Here is a 12,524-nt window from a genome sequence, read left to right on the forward strand (position 1 = left end):
CTCTGCCTTTGCTTCTCACATAGATGGATCCCACACGCTTTAATCTCTCATGCGTTCTCCACACCTCCTGGCCTCTTGTTAATTGTATCCCAAGCAGAATTTGACACATATTGATTCAAACATGCCGTGGTTCATGCTTGCCTTGTGTGCATTTGGCAGCTTGGCAGCTCTTTCACGTTCTCATTGTTTTGAGCAGTCTTTCTCCCACCGCCAGACTAAGTGTGTTTATGGGCACTTCACACAGCAGATTTTTTCTCTCTCTCTCTTTCTCTCTCTCTCTTTGGTCTTTGAGAAGACCTTCCACAAGCCTTGTCATGTGTTATGTGCGGTATTTGTCGGTCCAGAGCTTAAGTCTAGACAGTGTTGTGTGGTTACTTGCTTAGCTTGGCCTACAGATATAAAGGCTTATGAGTTAATGATGGACTGATGTATTATTCTACTGATGGTTTCCCTTTATTTCTCCAGCATTGGGAAACACTATTGATTGTGTACTGTAGTTCCTGAGGTAAGAGAAAGTAAAAAAAAAACATCTGCCACACACAACAAATTATTGGTATTCCTCTCCAGCAAATATGGTGATTGCAGATTTGTTTCACACTTAAGTCCTTTTTTTATCTCCTTTCCTTTGTTTTTTTTGAAGAGGAGAATTGTTCTCAGGTTTAATTATCTTGAACGGGAGGTGCTAACTCTGTTTGTGTTCGTGCTCTCTGGCCTCATCCATGTTCATAAATCACAGTTTCCATCCTGCAAGCGAGGTGAAAAAAAAAATCTGGGAGAAAAGCTATCTTATTAGGGTCTGAGTCAGTCAGTCTCACCTTCTTTTGTCTTCCGCTTGATTTCCCCACCAAAGGGCTTTCAAGAGAAGTCTTCTCTCATCTCCCTGGGCCGATCTCCGGGAAAAAAAAAAAGTGTTCCGTTATTTAGAGTGCAGAAATCCCATTTCCTTGCTCGGTACCAGGCCTTTGCACACAGCTCAGCTTTATGCGTTGTGACATCATTGCACAGAGACTGCTTCTTTTTGGCCCCTAATAGGGAAAATGGTGGAATGTTGTATTGGAATCCTATTTGAAATAAAAAAAAGCAAAACGCAATATTTGCATGGTTCCAACTGGGGACTGTTTAGCATACATTGTTTTAAATTGTGTATTGTTACAATGGTATGAATTAATATAAGTGTATGCATAGATTTGTGGGGTTATTGACTTTACAAAGACAGCAATATTCAGCTAAAAAGTTCAACATTCTCTGGCATAATAACAGTTGTATTATTAGGATAGTTATCTGTGTGTGTGGTCTGAGAATAGAACCCCTGGAGATATTCTATGCGGCAGACGTGTCTGCTCCAACTATTATTCAGAAAGAATACTAGTTGAACAGATAGAGGGAACTAGTGCGTGTAATTGGAAATATTCATTGTATTCACTCACTGTGGCTTGAACTTAGCATGATGTACAGTCCACTGTGCGTGTGTGAACGCCTAGCTGCGTTGTCACCGAACATCGGGGCGTGGATCGTAAACTGTTTTAGATTGCATTAAATCCTCAGCGGCATTGACGTCCTTATTAAGAGGTTGCAGCGCAGGTGAAAAGCGTGAGGCTATTATTTCCTATCAATTTGTAGTAGCAATTGGAGGCATTGGTGCACGTCGACACACGTGACCTCTGTTATTTTTATTTTTTTCTGTGGTTGCTGATTCAGTGAGTGGGTGAGGGCATGGATGGGCATCCGATACACCCGGCCACTTGAGCGCATCCATGTTGCCGTGGCAGATGCAGTGTCAAGCGGGCAGTTAACGAAGTGTACGCCCAGGCTCAGAGATGGTGGAGGTGCCAGTGGGGTGTAGGAGGCGGAGGAAGGTGTGGAGGTGGAAGGGGGGGGGGGGGGGGGGAATTTGTCAGAATTGAATCACTCCCCGATCTACCAGCATGTTAATTTGATCAAAATTAAAATTATATGAGGAGTGGGGTGGCCTGGCAAGCCCCAGGGAAATCTCTTTGTCTTGCTCTCTGTAGTTGCGTGGCTCCTTTTGTTCCCCCACATCTCTGTGCTCCCGTTTTCCATCTTCCTCTCTAACGTCACCATCTTCCATCCAGCTGAAACCTTGTGTCTTCCACTCCCCGGGGGTGGCAGGGGACTCCTTCCCTTTTGTAAGTATGGAGATCTCCCCCTGTAAGAGTCTATAATAGACTTCCTACCAGGCAATGCCACTTAACCTCCTGGGATGGAGACATAATCCTTGCGATTTACAATTTGAGTCTCTTTGCTTGTGTTTTCTGGAGTGGACTCATTAAAGCAGACTTATCTTATTCCCCCGGCCATCTCCTTTCTCATGGAGAAGTGTGTACATTTTCTTTGGCAACAGCCACCACTGCTGGCCTCATTGAGATGGTAAAAGGTGCTCACTGGCTGATGTTAGTCAAAAGGCATCCTTCCCTCAGTCACAGGGAGGATCCTTTGTGGCTGCTGAAAAGATTAATATTAAACCCCCCTCCTCCTCTCCACCCCTCCTCCCTCCCTCCCTCGCTTCTTCTACTGTCGTTAACTCTGGTGGCAGTGGCTGGCTGTGAGGAGGGATGAGAAGTCTGAGCTGAGCCAAGCGCGCCTCTCGGCTGTCTCGTGGGGAAGGGGAATGGCCCCTGCCGGATCCCCAGCAGATCAGCAGGTCCAGCACCGGGGCTCAGCCATGAAAGGGTTTCTCGCCGTGCGGCTCTCTCCGAACTTGGCAGCGTCGTGTTTTCATGCCCTTGCACATTTTCGGGCTCGGAATGTGTGCGCCAGCGCATTTTTTAAATTCGCACTCACCCATTGGTCCTCTGCTCGAAATTCTAATGTTTGTTTTTTGTTTGTTTGTTTTGGCATGTTTTCTCAAACTGGTATGATCACAGTCTGAGCAATTTGATAGGCTGGTGGAGGGTCTGTAGGTTGCTGGACTTGACAGCTTTTAACCTGTAGTAACTCTCAAAGCTTCATGTGAGCAGTTGCAGTTCTGTTGGCTAATTTGCCAGAGCTTATTTTTTTGCAGTAATTGATGTCCCAGTGGAAGGAACAGGCCACTGAGTCTGTGTGACATTGTCAAAGTTGTGCAAGCCGTGTGCTGTCAATATTCAACCAAACTTGGGCAGTAGAGCATTAGTTTAAATTTGGTCCTGCTGATTGGAGTCAGAGAGGTTGATTGCTGGTTGACCACCGGATTTTTATTTATTGGACTCATTAAATCCTAATGAAGAGCCTCAGTCATTCTGCATGTGGCTTAGGTTCTTAGTGCTCCTTTACTGTGGGATTTGATGGATGGTGTTTATGGATGAATGTGCCGTTTAGCCAGAAGCCTAGAAGCTAGCAGCTAGCAGCTCTGTGTCTCCCTGTTTCAATTTGAAAGATTCTGAGATGCCGCTCTTAACAGGTAAAAAATTATGACTGTGTTGATCACGTCTTCAACATTTTTTTTTTAATACCAGGATCTCCATCATGATTGTCTGGCTGCATCAGAGATTTTGTGTTGTTTTACATTTATAGCTCTGTCTTTCTATTTTGGGCCAAGTGTACAAGCAATTGTTGTTCTGAAGGAAAGGAACACATTTTACTGGGAAGAATACCCTTTTATTTCAGTAGTATTTAAGCTGTGAACAGAGGACTGAATGACCCAACAGGGACCTCTTTGGAAAAAAGAGACATGAAACATTGCGCCGTTTATCACAGGCGAGATACGATACTCCTCCAAGCAAACATTTGCCTTCTACACTTGTGTCTTTTTTGTGATACGTTCCTTTCACGAATGATCAAACGTCTGAAATGACTGGCTTTGAAGCCCTTGTTTTTGTATTAGAGGCCTTTGCTAACGCCTCATTTGAGGTGATCACTCACTGGCCTCTGATGACTGGACAGAGATTGTCATCACAGCGCATATGGACACGGGCTCAGAAACCATCTCTGAACAGGTTCAGGACCAATGGCAAGCAGATGCCTGACAGTCTATTCAAAGCTGCACTGAGATGTAGCCTAGCCACCTTCACCTGTATTCTAAGCACCTTTGTAGTGTTTTATGAAGCAACTCTCACAGCAACGTTCCTATGTTTATATGTCACACGCGCACACACACACACACGTTGATTGACTGTTGATTGCGATACAGTACCTTGCCAGTAATATATTAGAGTTAGATGTGATTTTTTTTCCTGCCTCAAGTCAACACATTATCACAGTGTTGCTCAAGGTTTGCCTTGATAGTCACTTTGTAGTCAGAGCTAACTGCATTGGAGGGGGTCAGGTGCTAGGCAACAACTTCTCACAGCACCCAGTATCATTGTGAGGCGAGTCCTCGCTCTCACTGCACTCCACCACCGCTCCTGTTGCATTTCCAGGGAGCGAGGTGGCAAAGGCATAGGGCGAGAAAGATAGAGAGCTAAAGACTCTTTTGACGCCTGGCAAATTTTGCCCCTTTTAATACCCGGCTAAAGCCGCGGTATCAAGCAGCCGCCATCAGTGCGCGAAGAACAAAATCCCAGTGGCCTCGGGCCGATAACGGCACCCGGGTGTAGCTTAGCGTTATCAGACCACAGCCCCGCCATTTGTGATCCAGTGACAGAGTAATCCAGATGACTTCGTTGTGTCGTGGCTCAGGGAAAAAAATAAAAATAAATAAATAACATGCAGATTTGCTTCGTTTTTGATGGGGTTAGACACACCCAAAGGAGTGGTGTGATTAGAACATTAACACCTGCTCCTCTTTGCAAAGCAGAAAAAAACTGTTGACATAAGGATGTTAGAAGGCTGTAAAAGCTGTGCAGCTTTTACAAACCTGTCAGAAGTAAATGGAAGCAGTGTCACACAAGTAGGTTAGTCAGGATGTTGATTAATTACAGCTGGGAGTGTTGGCAATCTCCCGGTTTGCAGACTTTTTTTATGAATACATTTTTATTTTCACTAGGTAGACCTGCTATTGTGGAGAGGAACTCTGTCAACAAAGCAACTGCGGTGTGGCTGGGTTTTTTAAAAGGAGGCTAGCCAGCAGGGGAGAGCACTCTCTGCTTTAATGCAGCCGCGGCAAGGCCAGTCAGATGGAAATGGGGGTGATTCTGATCCCAGCAGCCAGTCGATCTGCTTACCTTGTTATTGTCGTCAGACTACAATGTCTGTCAGAGTGCATCGGTGGCCCTTGGGGGAAAGCAAATGGGCATCCGTGTGTTCATGTGTGTGTGTGTGTGTGTGTGGTGTGTGTGTGTGTGTGTGTGTGTGTGTGAGCGCACTGCTAAATGCACAAACAGTAGACTGAGGAATTGTGGAACATCTCATTTATGGGCAGAGGCAAGATGCAATTCTCATGGGGTGTCAGTTTAGCATAGCCAGGGCCCCTCAGGTCAGTCTGCCGAAGATGGAAAGAGCCAGAGAAGACAGTGATGGGAGAGAAACATGCTGCATGTGTAATGGAGCTTTGTGTCCAAGGTGGGGGTTTGTTGTGTGCAAAGGAGAAACATGAAAGTCACATGTTTTTTTGTTTCCTTAAAGTTTTTTCAATACTACTGTTAAACTATGCTATTTTGTTTTATTTTTAAACACAAAGTTCCCTTTGGCTCCTAGGCTGTAATTTAATTGTATGTGTCATAACATTCTTATTAAAATCAACGGCTGGAGCATAGGGAAATAACATAATATTATAAGTTTCCATGTTTACCAACCTTTTAATGAAACAGGCAGTTGGAATAGAGGCTCCCCCTCAGAGACAGTTTTAATTTATTTTTTTATTTTTCTAATAAGTGGAGCAACTTGTGCCGTGCTTTGAACAGATTAACAGAGTTAGCCCAAGTCAAATTGAGGGCTGCATCGTGTGCTTAACTGATCTGGACTCAGACACGTAAGTGTCTGTGGCTGTCTCATTAAAAAGCGAGAGTGAGATCGTTCCTCTGCTCCACTGGTGGCTGGTGTTGGAGCGGCTTCTCAGCAGGCAGGACAACAGTGTGACTCTATGACTGATGTGCAGCCTCGCATTAGATACCAGACCAGCATGGGGTTGTGTGAACTAGATTTGGTCGTTACGGTTCCTGAATAATACATTGGGCATGGGTAGGAGGAGAGGAGGAGGCTGGTGAGCTAGTGTTGGGCCTGGCGTGGGTGACGTTTGCCTGACAGAAGATCTAGCATGGAGAGAGGCATCCTGGTTTCTGGTCGGATGGATAGGGTGGATGAGGTGGAGCAGTGGATAAAGCACCGGCATGGTGTATTTGGCGTCTGCCAGAGATCCCCCTCCCCCTACCACCACAAGCATTAATGGGCCAAGTATCCTGGTGTAGGGACTTGTGATGGGCCTTGGCTGGGTGACTTCAACAGACCCATCATGGCCATCCCAAAACACCCCTACGCCCCCACCCACCCCGTCACAGCCCCACCCTTGGCCTCCACCAGCTCAGATTTGCCACTTTGGTGTGCCGAGTGCGGTAGCGTGAAGAGTCAAGTGAGTTAATACGCTCATGAGTACCGCAGAGGGCCTCGCCATATTGCTCTCCGCAGGGGGAGTTTGGGAAAAGGGGCCGACTGAGCCAGGAGTGTTCTGTTCAGCGGGGGCTACTTGTTTCTTTTTCCTTTTCTTTGTTTTTTTTTATTTTTGCAGAGCAGAACTATTTTGTGTATGCTTTTTGCAAGATGGTGTGAATTAGTACATTTCTCTGCCATTTTATTCACTTCTTTTCTACATTTCTCTCTCTCTCACTCTCTCTGTGTGTTTGTGGTAGTCTAAGTTGGCTGTGTCACGTGATGAAACAGACAAAAGAGGGGCACAGAGCTGGGTCTTTTTGTGCAGGGATGTGGAGAGGAGTGAGTGTCGGGGAGGGTCCGGGGGCTGTGAATAGGCTCGTTGAGCTGGAGGTAATTTGGGGTTGGTGTGGGGCATTAGATAGGCCCCTCGATCTGCTGACGGGGGGCTTTTTTTGCCACCTCCCCCCTCCTCTCTAACCAGTAACCCCCTTGCTGCATCGGCATTTCTGAGCTTGCCGAATAGCTCTTTATCTCTGCGGACATGACGATTCGTCTGACGGGGCGGCGAGGGATCCCCCCCCCCCCACCCCTGGCCAGAGACAATGAGAGTTCCGTTTGCGTACCGGAATAACGACCAGATAAATAATTAACTCTGGCGTGCAGGGCAGGCTTAGCCACCGCAATTGGTATGCGGCTGGCGCAGTTAGCTGCTAGCAGAGGCATGTGATAAATGAATAGACACATGCTGAACATCCCCATTCATTATTATTGGAATTTGCACTGCCTGCTGGGAATTTATTCACATTTTGCTGTGGTGCCTCAGTGCTGTGGGGCCTCCAGGCGCTGTTAAGTCTAGGCTGTGCGTTAAACCCACCTTCGAAGCACTCCCAGATAGAGGCCGAGGCTGGGCCAGTGCTCACCCGGATATGGCCCAGGCTCTTGGGCCAGTCATCTGTCATCTGTATGGGACTAACCAGTGGCCAAAAAGCGTTCAGGGGGAGATTCACCAGACACCCTGAAGTGAATAGTAATCTGCATGCTTGTGGAAATGTGAATGTGGTGCTAGATACACACACATGTGCACACACACACACACGCACACACACACACGCACACACACGCACACACACACATTCTCCTCCTCGCCTGGTAGAGCTACAAAGCATAATCTGCTCCACCATCAGTTTGTTTTGTCATACACTGTAATGCTGATAGACATGTAATACAATGTTGATGTGACATCACGGATCTTTGCCAGCCTAGGCATGCACACATGCAAACAAACAAACAAACACACATGCAAACACACTCACACACACACACACACTCACACACACACACACACACACACACACACACACACACACACACACGCACACACACACACACACACACACACACACTAAATAAGTCATTAAGCCACAAAAGCTCTGGATGACTCAATTGTCTGCAGACAAACACACAGACATGGAGCACATCCACAAGAACAGCCCCAATAATGGGTATTCTACAGAAGATGCCGGCATTTCAAGCCTCAGATACCACACAAAGAAATACCATCTCATCGCCTCAACCCCTAAGGCACAAGTGAGAAAGTACACACAGTTCACACACAAAGCATGCGTTCACATACTCAAAGTGGACTCTAATAGGCTCACAGTCGATGTCATTTCATCAAACCAGCCCCACAGATATGAAAACACTCTTAGGGGTCTAATTTAGGAGGCTAGATTGCCATTTTTATGTGTCAATTCTGCCCGTGTGTTGTCTAATATTCCGTGAGAGCATCACCACCTTACCATTGATGTCATGCTTACAGAATATTCAGTATTCTTATATCAGTGTTTGGAAATAATGCAAGGGAATGGAAAGCATTCTAACAGTGCCACTTGTTCTGAATATGCGTACCTGGCCTTATATCTGGGCTTCACTGGCTTGTACTGTACATTGTTTATGGCCCTATGTGGTGATTTGTGTACTCCCTCAGTTTGTGAGCAAGATACAGGGATGGGGGGGGGGGGGGGGGTACATACTGTATGAATGTCATTGCCATGTTTTGCCTGGTCCGAGCCCTTTAGTGAATGTCATTGCCATGTTTTGCCTGGTCCGAGCTCTCCGAGTGATCAAGGTGAATTGGGATTAAAAGGGCAGAGAGATCCCATCTCTCCCATAAAATGAATCTACTCTACCAATAAATAAATAAATAAAATGGTGGGTGGGTGTGTGTGTGTGTGTGTGTGTGTTGCGGGGTCATTAGTGCTCCCACTTATGAACATGACTTCCTGCTCTGATGCTGGTAATGCCACAGTCTTCAGGCTGTTCACACAGCTGTGCTGGAGAAAGGCCATGCGGTGATGATGGGTCACTAGTCCCGAGCTTTCTTTCAGTCGAGACGTGTGTGCAGAGGGTCTCACATGGGTACAAAGGATATGTCTGCAGCCTGCCTCGTCCACATCTTTTGTGAGCTGTTCTTGCTCTCCTGATGATGTCCACAGCATTTCATCTACATGCTGATAGGTGGGGCTGCTCTCAGAGGAACTGTCTCAGAGAGATGTGGCGGTACTTTTGTCAAGTCATTACCTTTCCTCAAAATGCAAAACAGCAATTGTGATGGGAATTCACCTCAATCACTGCTGTCTCATACTTTGTGGTCTTTATCGAGGAAACTAGAAACTGCATTTCCATTCATTGGTTAGAGAACGCTTGTTGGTTGAGTGTCGTTTCTTTTGTTCTCAGAACTTGCGTGTGAAGCAGGTGTGTGTTCACAGATGATCTCTTTGGCTCTCCCTTCTTTGTCTGACTGTCTGTGTGAGTGTAGAAAATGTTTTTTTTTTTTTTTTTTTTTTTTTTTTTTTGAAAAATGCCCTGATTTTCTCAGGGTGCCAATATAGGTACAAGGGGTGAGACCAAGTAGTGTTGTATTTTTAAAAAAAATATCTTTCCCCGGTTATCCATGGCCATTTTACTTTTAGTATTTCCATTTTCATTTTTACAGAACAAGATTAGTATTCTAGTTTGAAAATGCTCAGATGTGAGAGTCTTACCTTTTTTTGATTGGTTATCAGGCACCTCAGGAAATCAGGAAATTCTTGCATTAGCAGCGTTAGCTAAATGACTATTACTCTGGTATTACACCAGTTCTGAAGTACATTGTCATGGGTAGAATTACTTTCATATTCATTAAAAACTAATTTAATCTAATTAAAACTAATTTATGTCATATTTGACTTTTGACAATTTAATTTTAAACAATTTGGAATGAATATTCACCTCGTGGTATCTGACATTCCCACAATGTCTAGCTCTAGACTGACTTGTGTAAAACGTGATGGCTCAGTGCACAAAGAGTTATTGTGAACAGATGCAGGGCTTCTAGGCTTCGGTTGCTTTGACATGATAAGAGTTGAGACAGTCACAGCACATACAGCTCTGTGCACCAAACCACTGCAAACATGGGGAAAGCAGGCAAGAGACAGCTCACAGTGTGTGTGTGTGTGTGTGTGTGTGTGTGTGTGTGTGTGTGTGTGTGTGTGTGTGTGTGTGTGTGTGTGTGTGTGTGTGTGTGTGTGTGTGTGTGTGTGAGTGAGTGTGTGTGTGTGTGTGTGTGTGCATTTGTGTGTGCACGGCAGATTGACAGGCAAGTATATGAGGCCTTTCAGGAGGTTCAGCTCCATAGCCTCTCAAATGAAAATGGAGTTGATGTCGGACACCAGGTTGTCTCAGAGGACTACCTGCATGTGTGTGTGTGTGTGTATGTGCGTGTGTGCGTGCGCACGTGTGTGTGTGTGTGTGTGTGTGTCACTCTAAGAACACAGACAAGGTCTAAAGGGATATCACATTTGTTTTCACGGCTACAAATGCCTGGAGGCGAAATCCTGCGCTGACTCTGCCAAAGCAAGGCTTTTGCATCTCCAGACTGAATTTATGTTTTCTAAACATTTTCTAATTTGTCACTTTTGTGTGTAATGTCAGATATGCTTTAGCGTTGGTGGTCGCTTCATTGTGATGCAGTCAGTATCCTTCAGGGCAGTACATTCTCTCGGATTCACCGTCTTATTTTTTTTTTTTTGTGCCTTTCAAGCCATACCTGTTTAAAGCAATACCTTTGGGGCGCAGCCCAAAATCCATTATGCATGAGACTAGGAATAGTTGATTCGGTGCCAAGTCTAGTGCACAATCTTAGAAGGTTGTGAAGAGGCCTCTCTTTGTCCCCCAGCACCTTAGCATTCCACCACCAACCCCACTGCCACCGATACCACTGCCTTACACATGCATACACACACACATACACACACACAAACAAAAAGACACACACCCCTCTGAAGCACAGTGGAATAAAAATGCTCTTCTGCTCTGTCTCCTTGTTCTCCAGTGAAGTTCCTTGACTGCAGCAGAAGTGGGCGTATGCGGCTGGAGAGCAGCGAGCCGGACACCTTTCGAGTGGAGACGGATGGGGCGGTGCACGCCCTCCGCAGCATCCGCCTCGCCTCCGTCAGGTCCTCGCCCCTGGTGATCAAGGCACGGGACGAGGCCACCGGCGAGCAGTGGCAGACGGAAGTCAGGCTGACCCCCACCGAGGGTCAAAGTGCACAGGTTAGTTGCCGAGGGCAAGACTTCTTCCTGATCAGCCTTGAGGAGTTTCATTAAAACCCACGTGCAGGGGCACCAGTGCGTCAACACACAGATAACACACAGATAACACACTTGCACAGTTCCACACACCTTTCGAGTCCAGTGCATTCACAGATCATTTGCTCGCCTAAGTTGTAACAGGTGTTCCGTCTGACTGGATGAATGCTCCCCAATTAAAACTTAATGTGCCAATTTATGCCCGCCACAAACATATACTCAAACACGGCCAGTGGCTCGTGCGAGCAGATGCAAAATGGCTCCTCGTAAAACCACAATTCCAATCAGCCTCCCTGTGTTCACGACCGTTACTGTGCACTCATTTCCAAATGAAATGCCCCTTCGCAGTGATTTAAGGGACATCTAGCATCTGTTTCCAGGGATCAGAAAGTCAGGATGGAGCGTTTGGCTGTGCTCGTTTGCCTCTCATCCGTCACCATAGTGATTGGCTGCGCAGTGCTAGCCAGCCTCTCTACCAGTCTGGTGTCGTGCTGCAAAAAGCACTCGTGAAGACCTCACGCTTGATTGTAAATACATTTGCACATTCGGAGTAGGGCATCTGGCTTTTTTTTTGTTCTGTGAAGGGGAAGTGCAACATCCTCAGTGTTGTGAATGGTGTAAATTGCCCTGGCTGCACAGAGACTCTGACTAGGCCACAGTGGGGATAGATGTCTCCCCCAGCCACCCCACACGTCCTCAACCCTCCCTTTCACAGGTCTGCTTATTGGAATATTTTAGTCTTTCGCAAGGTAACAAATTTACTCAACTCACACTTAACAGAAGTACAAACATGAATATATTCTCAAGTTGGAAAACACTGCAAAAATGTAAAGAAAAAAAAGATTTCACAACACGACAGCACTACTTTGCCAAAAAGTATTGCCAAAAGACAGCAGTTAGTGTGATAGAAGTGTATCAGAGCCAGATTGACTGTTGTTGTGATGGACTTCCTAACAGTCCCTCTCCTACTCAGTCAAAATTGAAGTCATTGATCTCCATTTCCATTGGCCCTTATTTGCCATGACATTGTTATCCTTTAGAAAATAGTGTGAAAGTTACGACTAACAATTAGTTCCTTATAACTAGGGATTCTGTTTTTTGAATGTACTTCCTTCTGTTTCAGCATCATATTAATTGTATAGTGCAGATCAGTATGAAAAACCAATACATGAAACGTTATTGGTAGGATGCTATTAGGATTGTAAAACATGGAAATTATTTTAGTGCTATCATATGTCGCTGGACACGTGAACATTCCGAGGAGCATTCTCAAGAGGGAACATACAGCTGTTCATAGCTAGAGGTCTACAGTGATTTACAGAGAGATTTTGAGAATTCATATAGTCCCACACTCTCCCATGTGTGGAAATGATTGCTCTTGTCTTAGCTGCCTTTAGCTCCGTGAGAGCTTCTGTAATAGTAAATCTTTA

At 45.7% G+C, this 12,524-nt stretch overlaps 1 protein-coding gene across 1 annotated transcript in view; it reads left to right on the forward strand.

Moving 5' to 3' along the window:
- The window catches only part of LOC121716458 (cadherin-2-like), a 61,586-nt gene that overhangs the window by 25,813 nt on the left and 23,249 nt on the right, over positions 1-12,524 (forward strand). Inside the window, exon 3 of the mRNA XM_042102487.1 lies at positions 10,838-11,058. Within this exon, the coding sequence (XP_041958421.1) occupies positions 10,838-11,058 (221 nt within the window). The remainder of the gene's footprint in view (positions 1-10,837; positions 11,059-12,524) is intronic.

This window comes from Alosa sapidissima, chromosome 1, assembly GCF_018492685.1.
Source record: "Alosa sapidissima isolate fAloSap1 chromosome 1, fAloSap1.pri, whole genome shotgun sequence".
Classification (NCBI taxonomy): Eukaryota; Metazoa; Chordata; class Actinopteri; order Clupeiformes; family Clupeidae; genus Alosa; species Alosa sapidissima.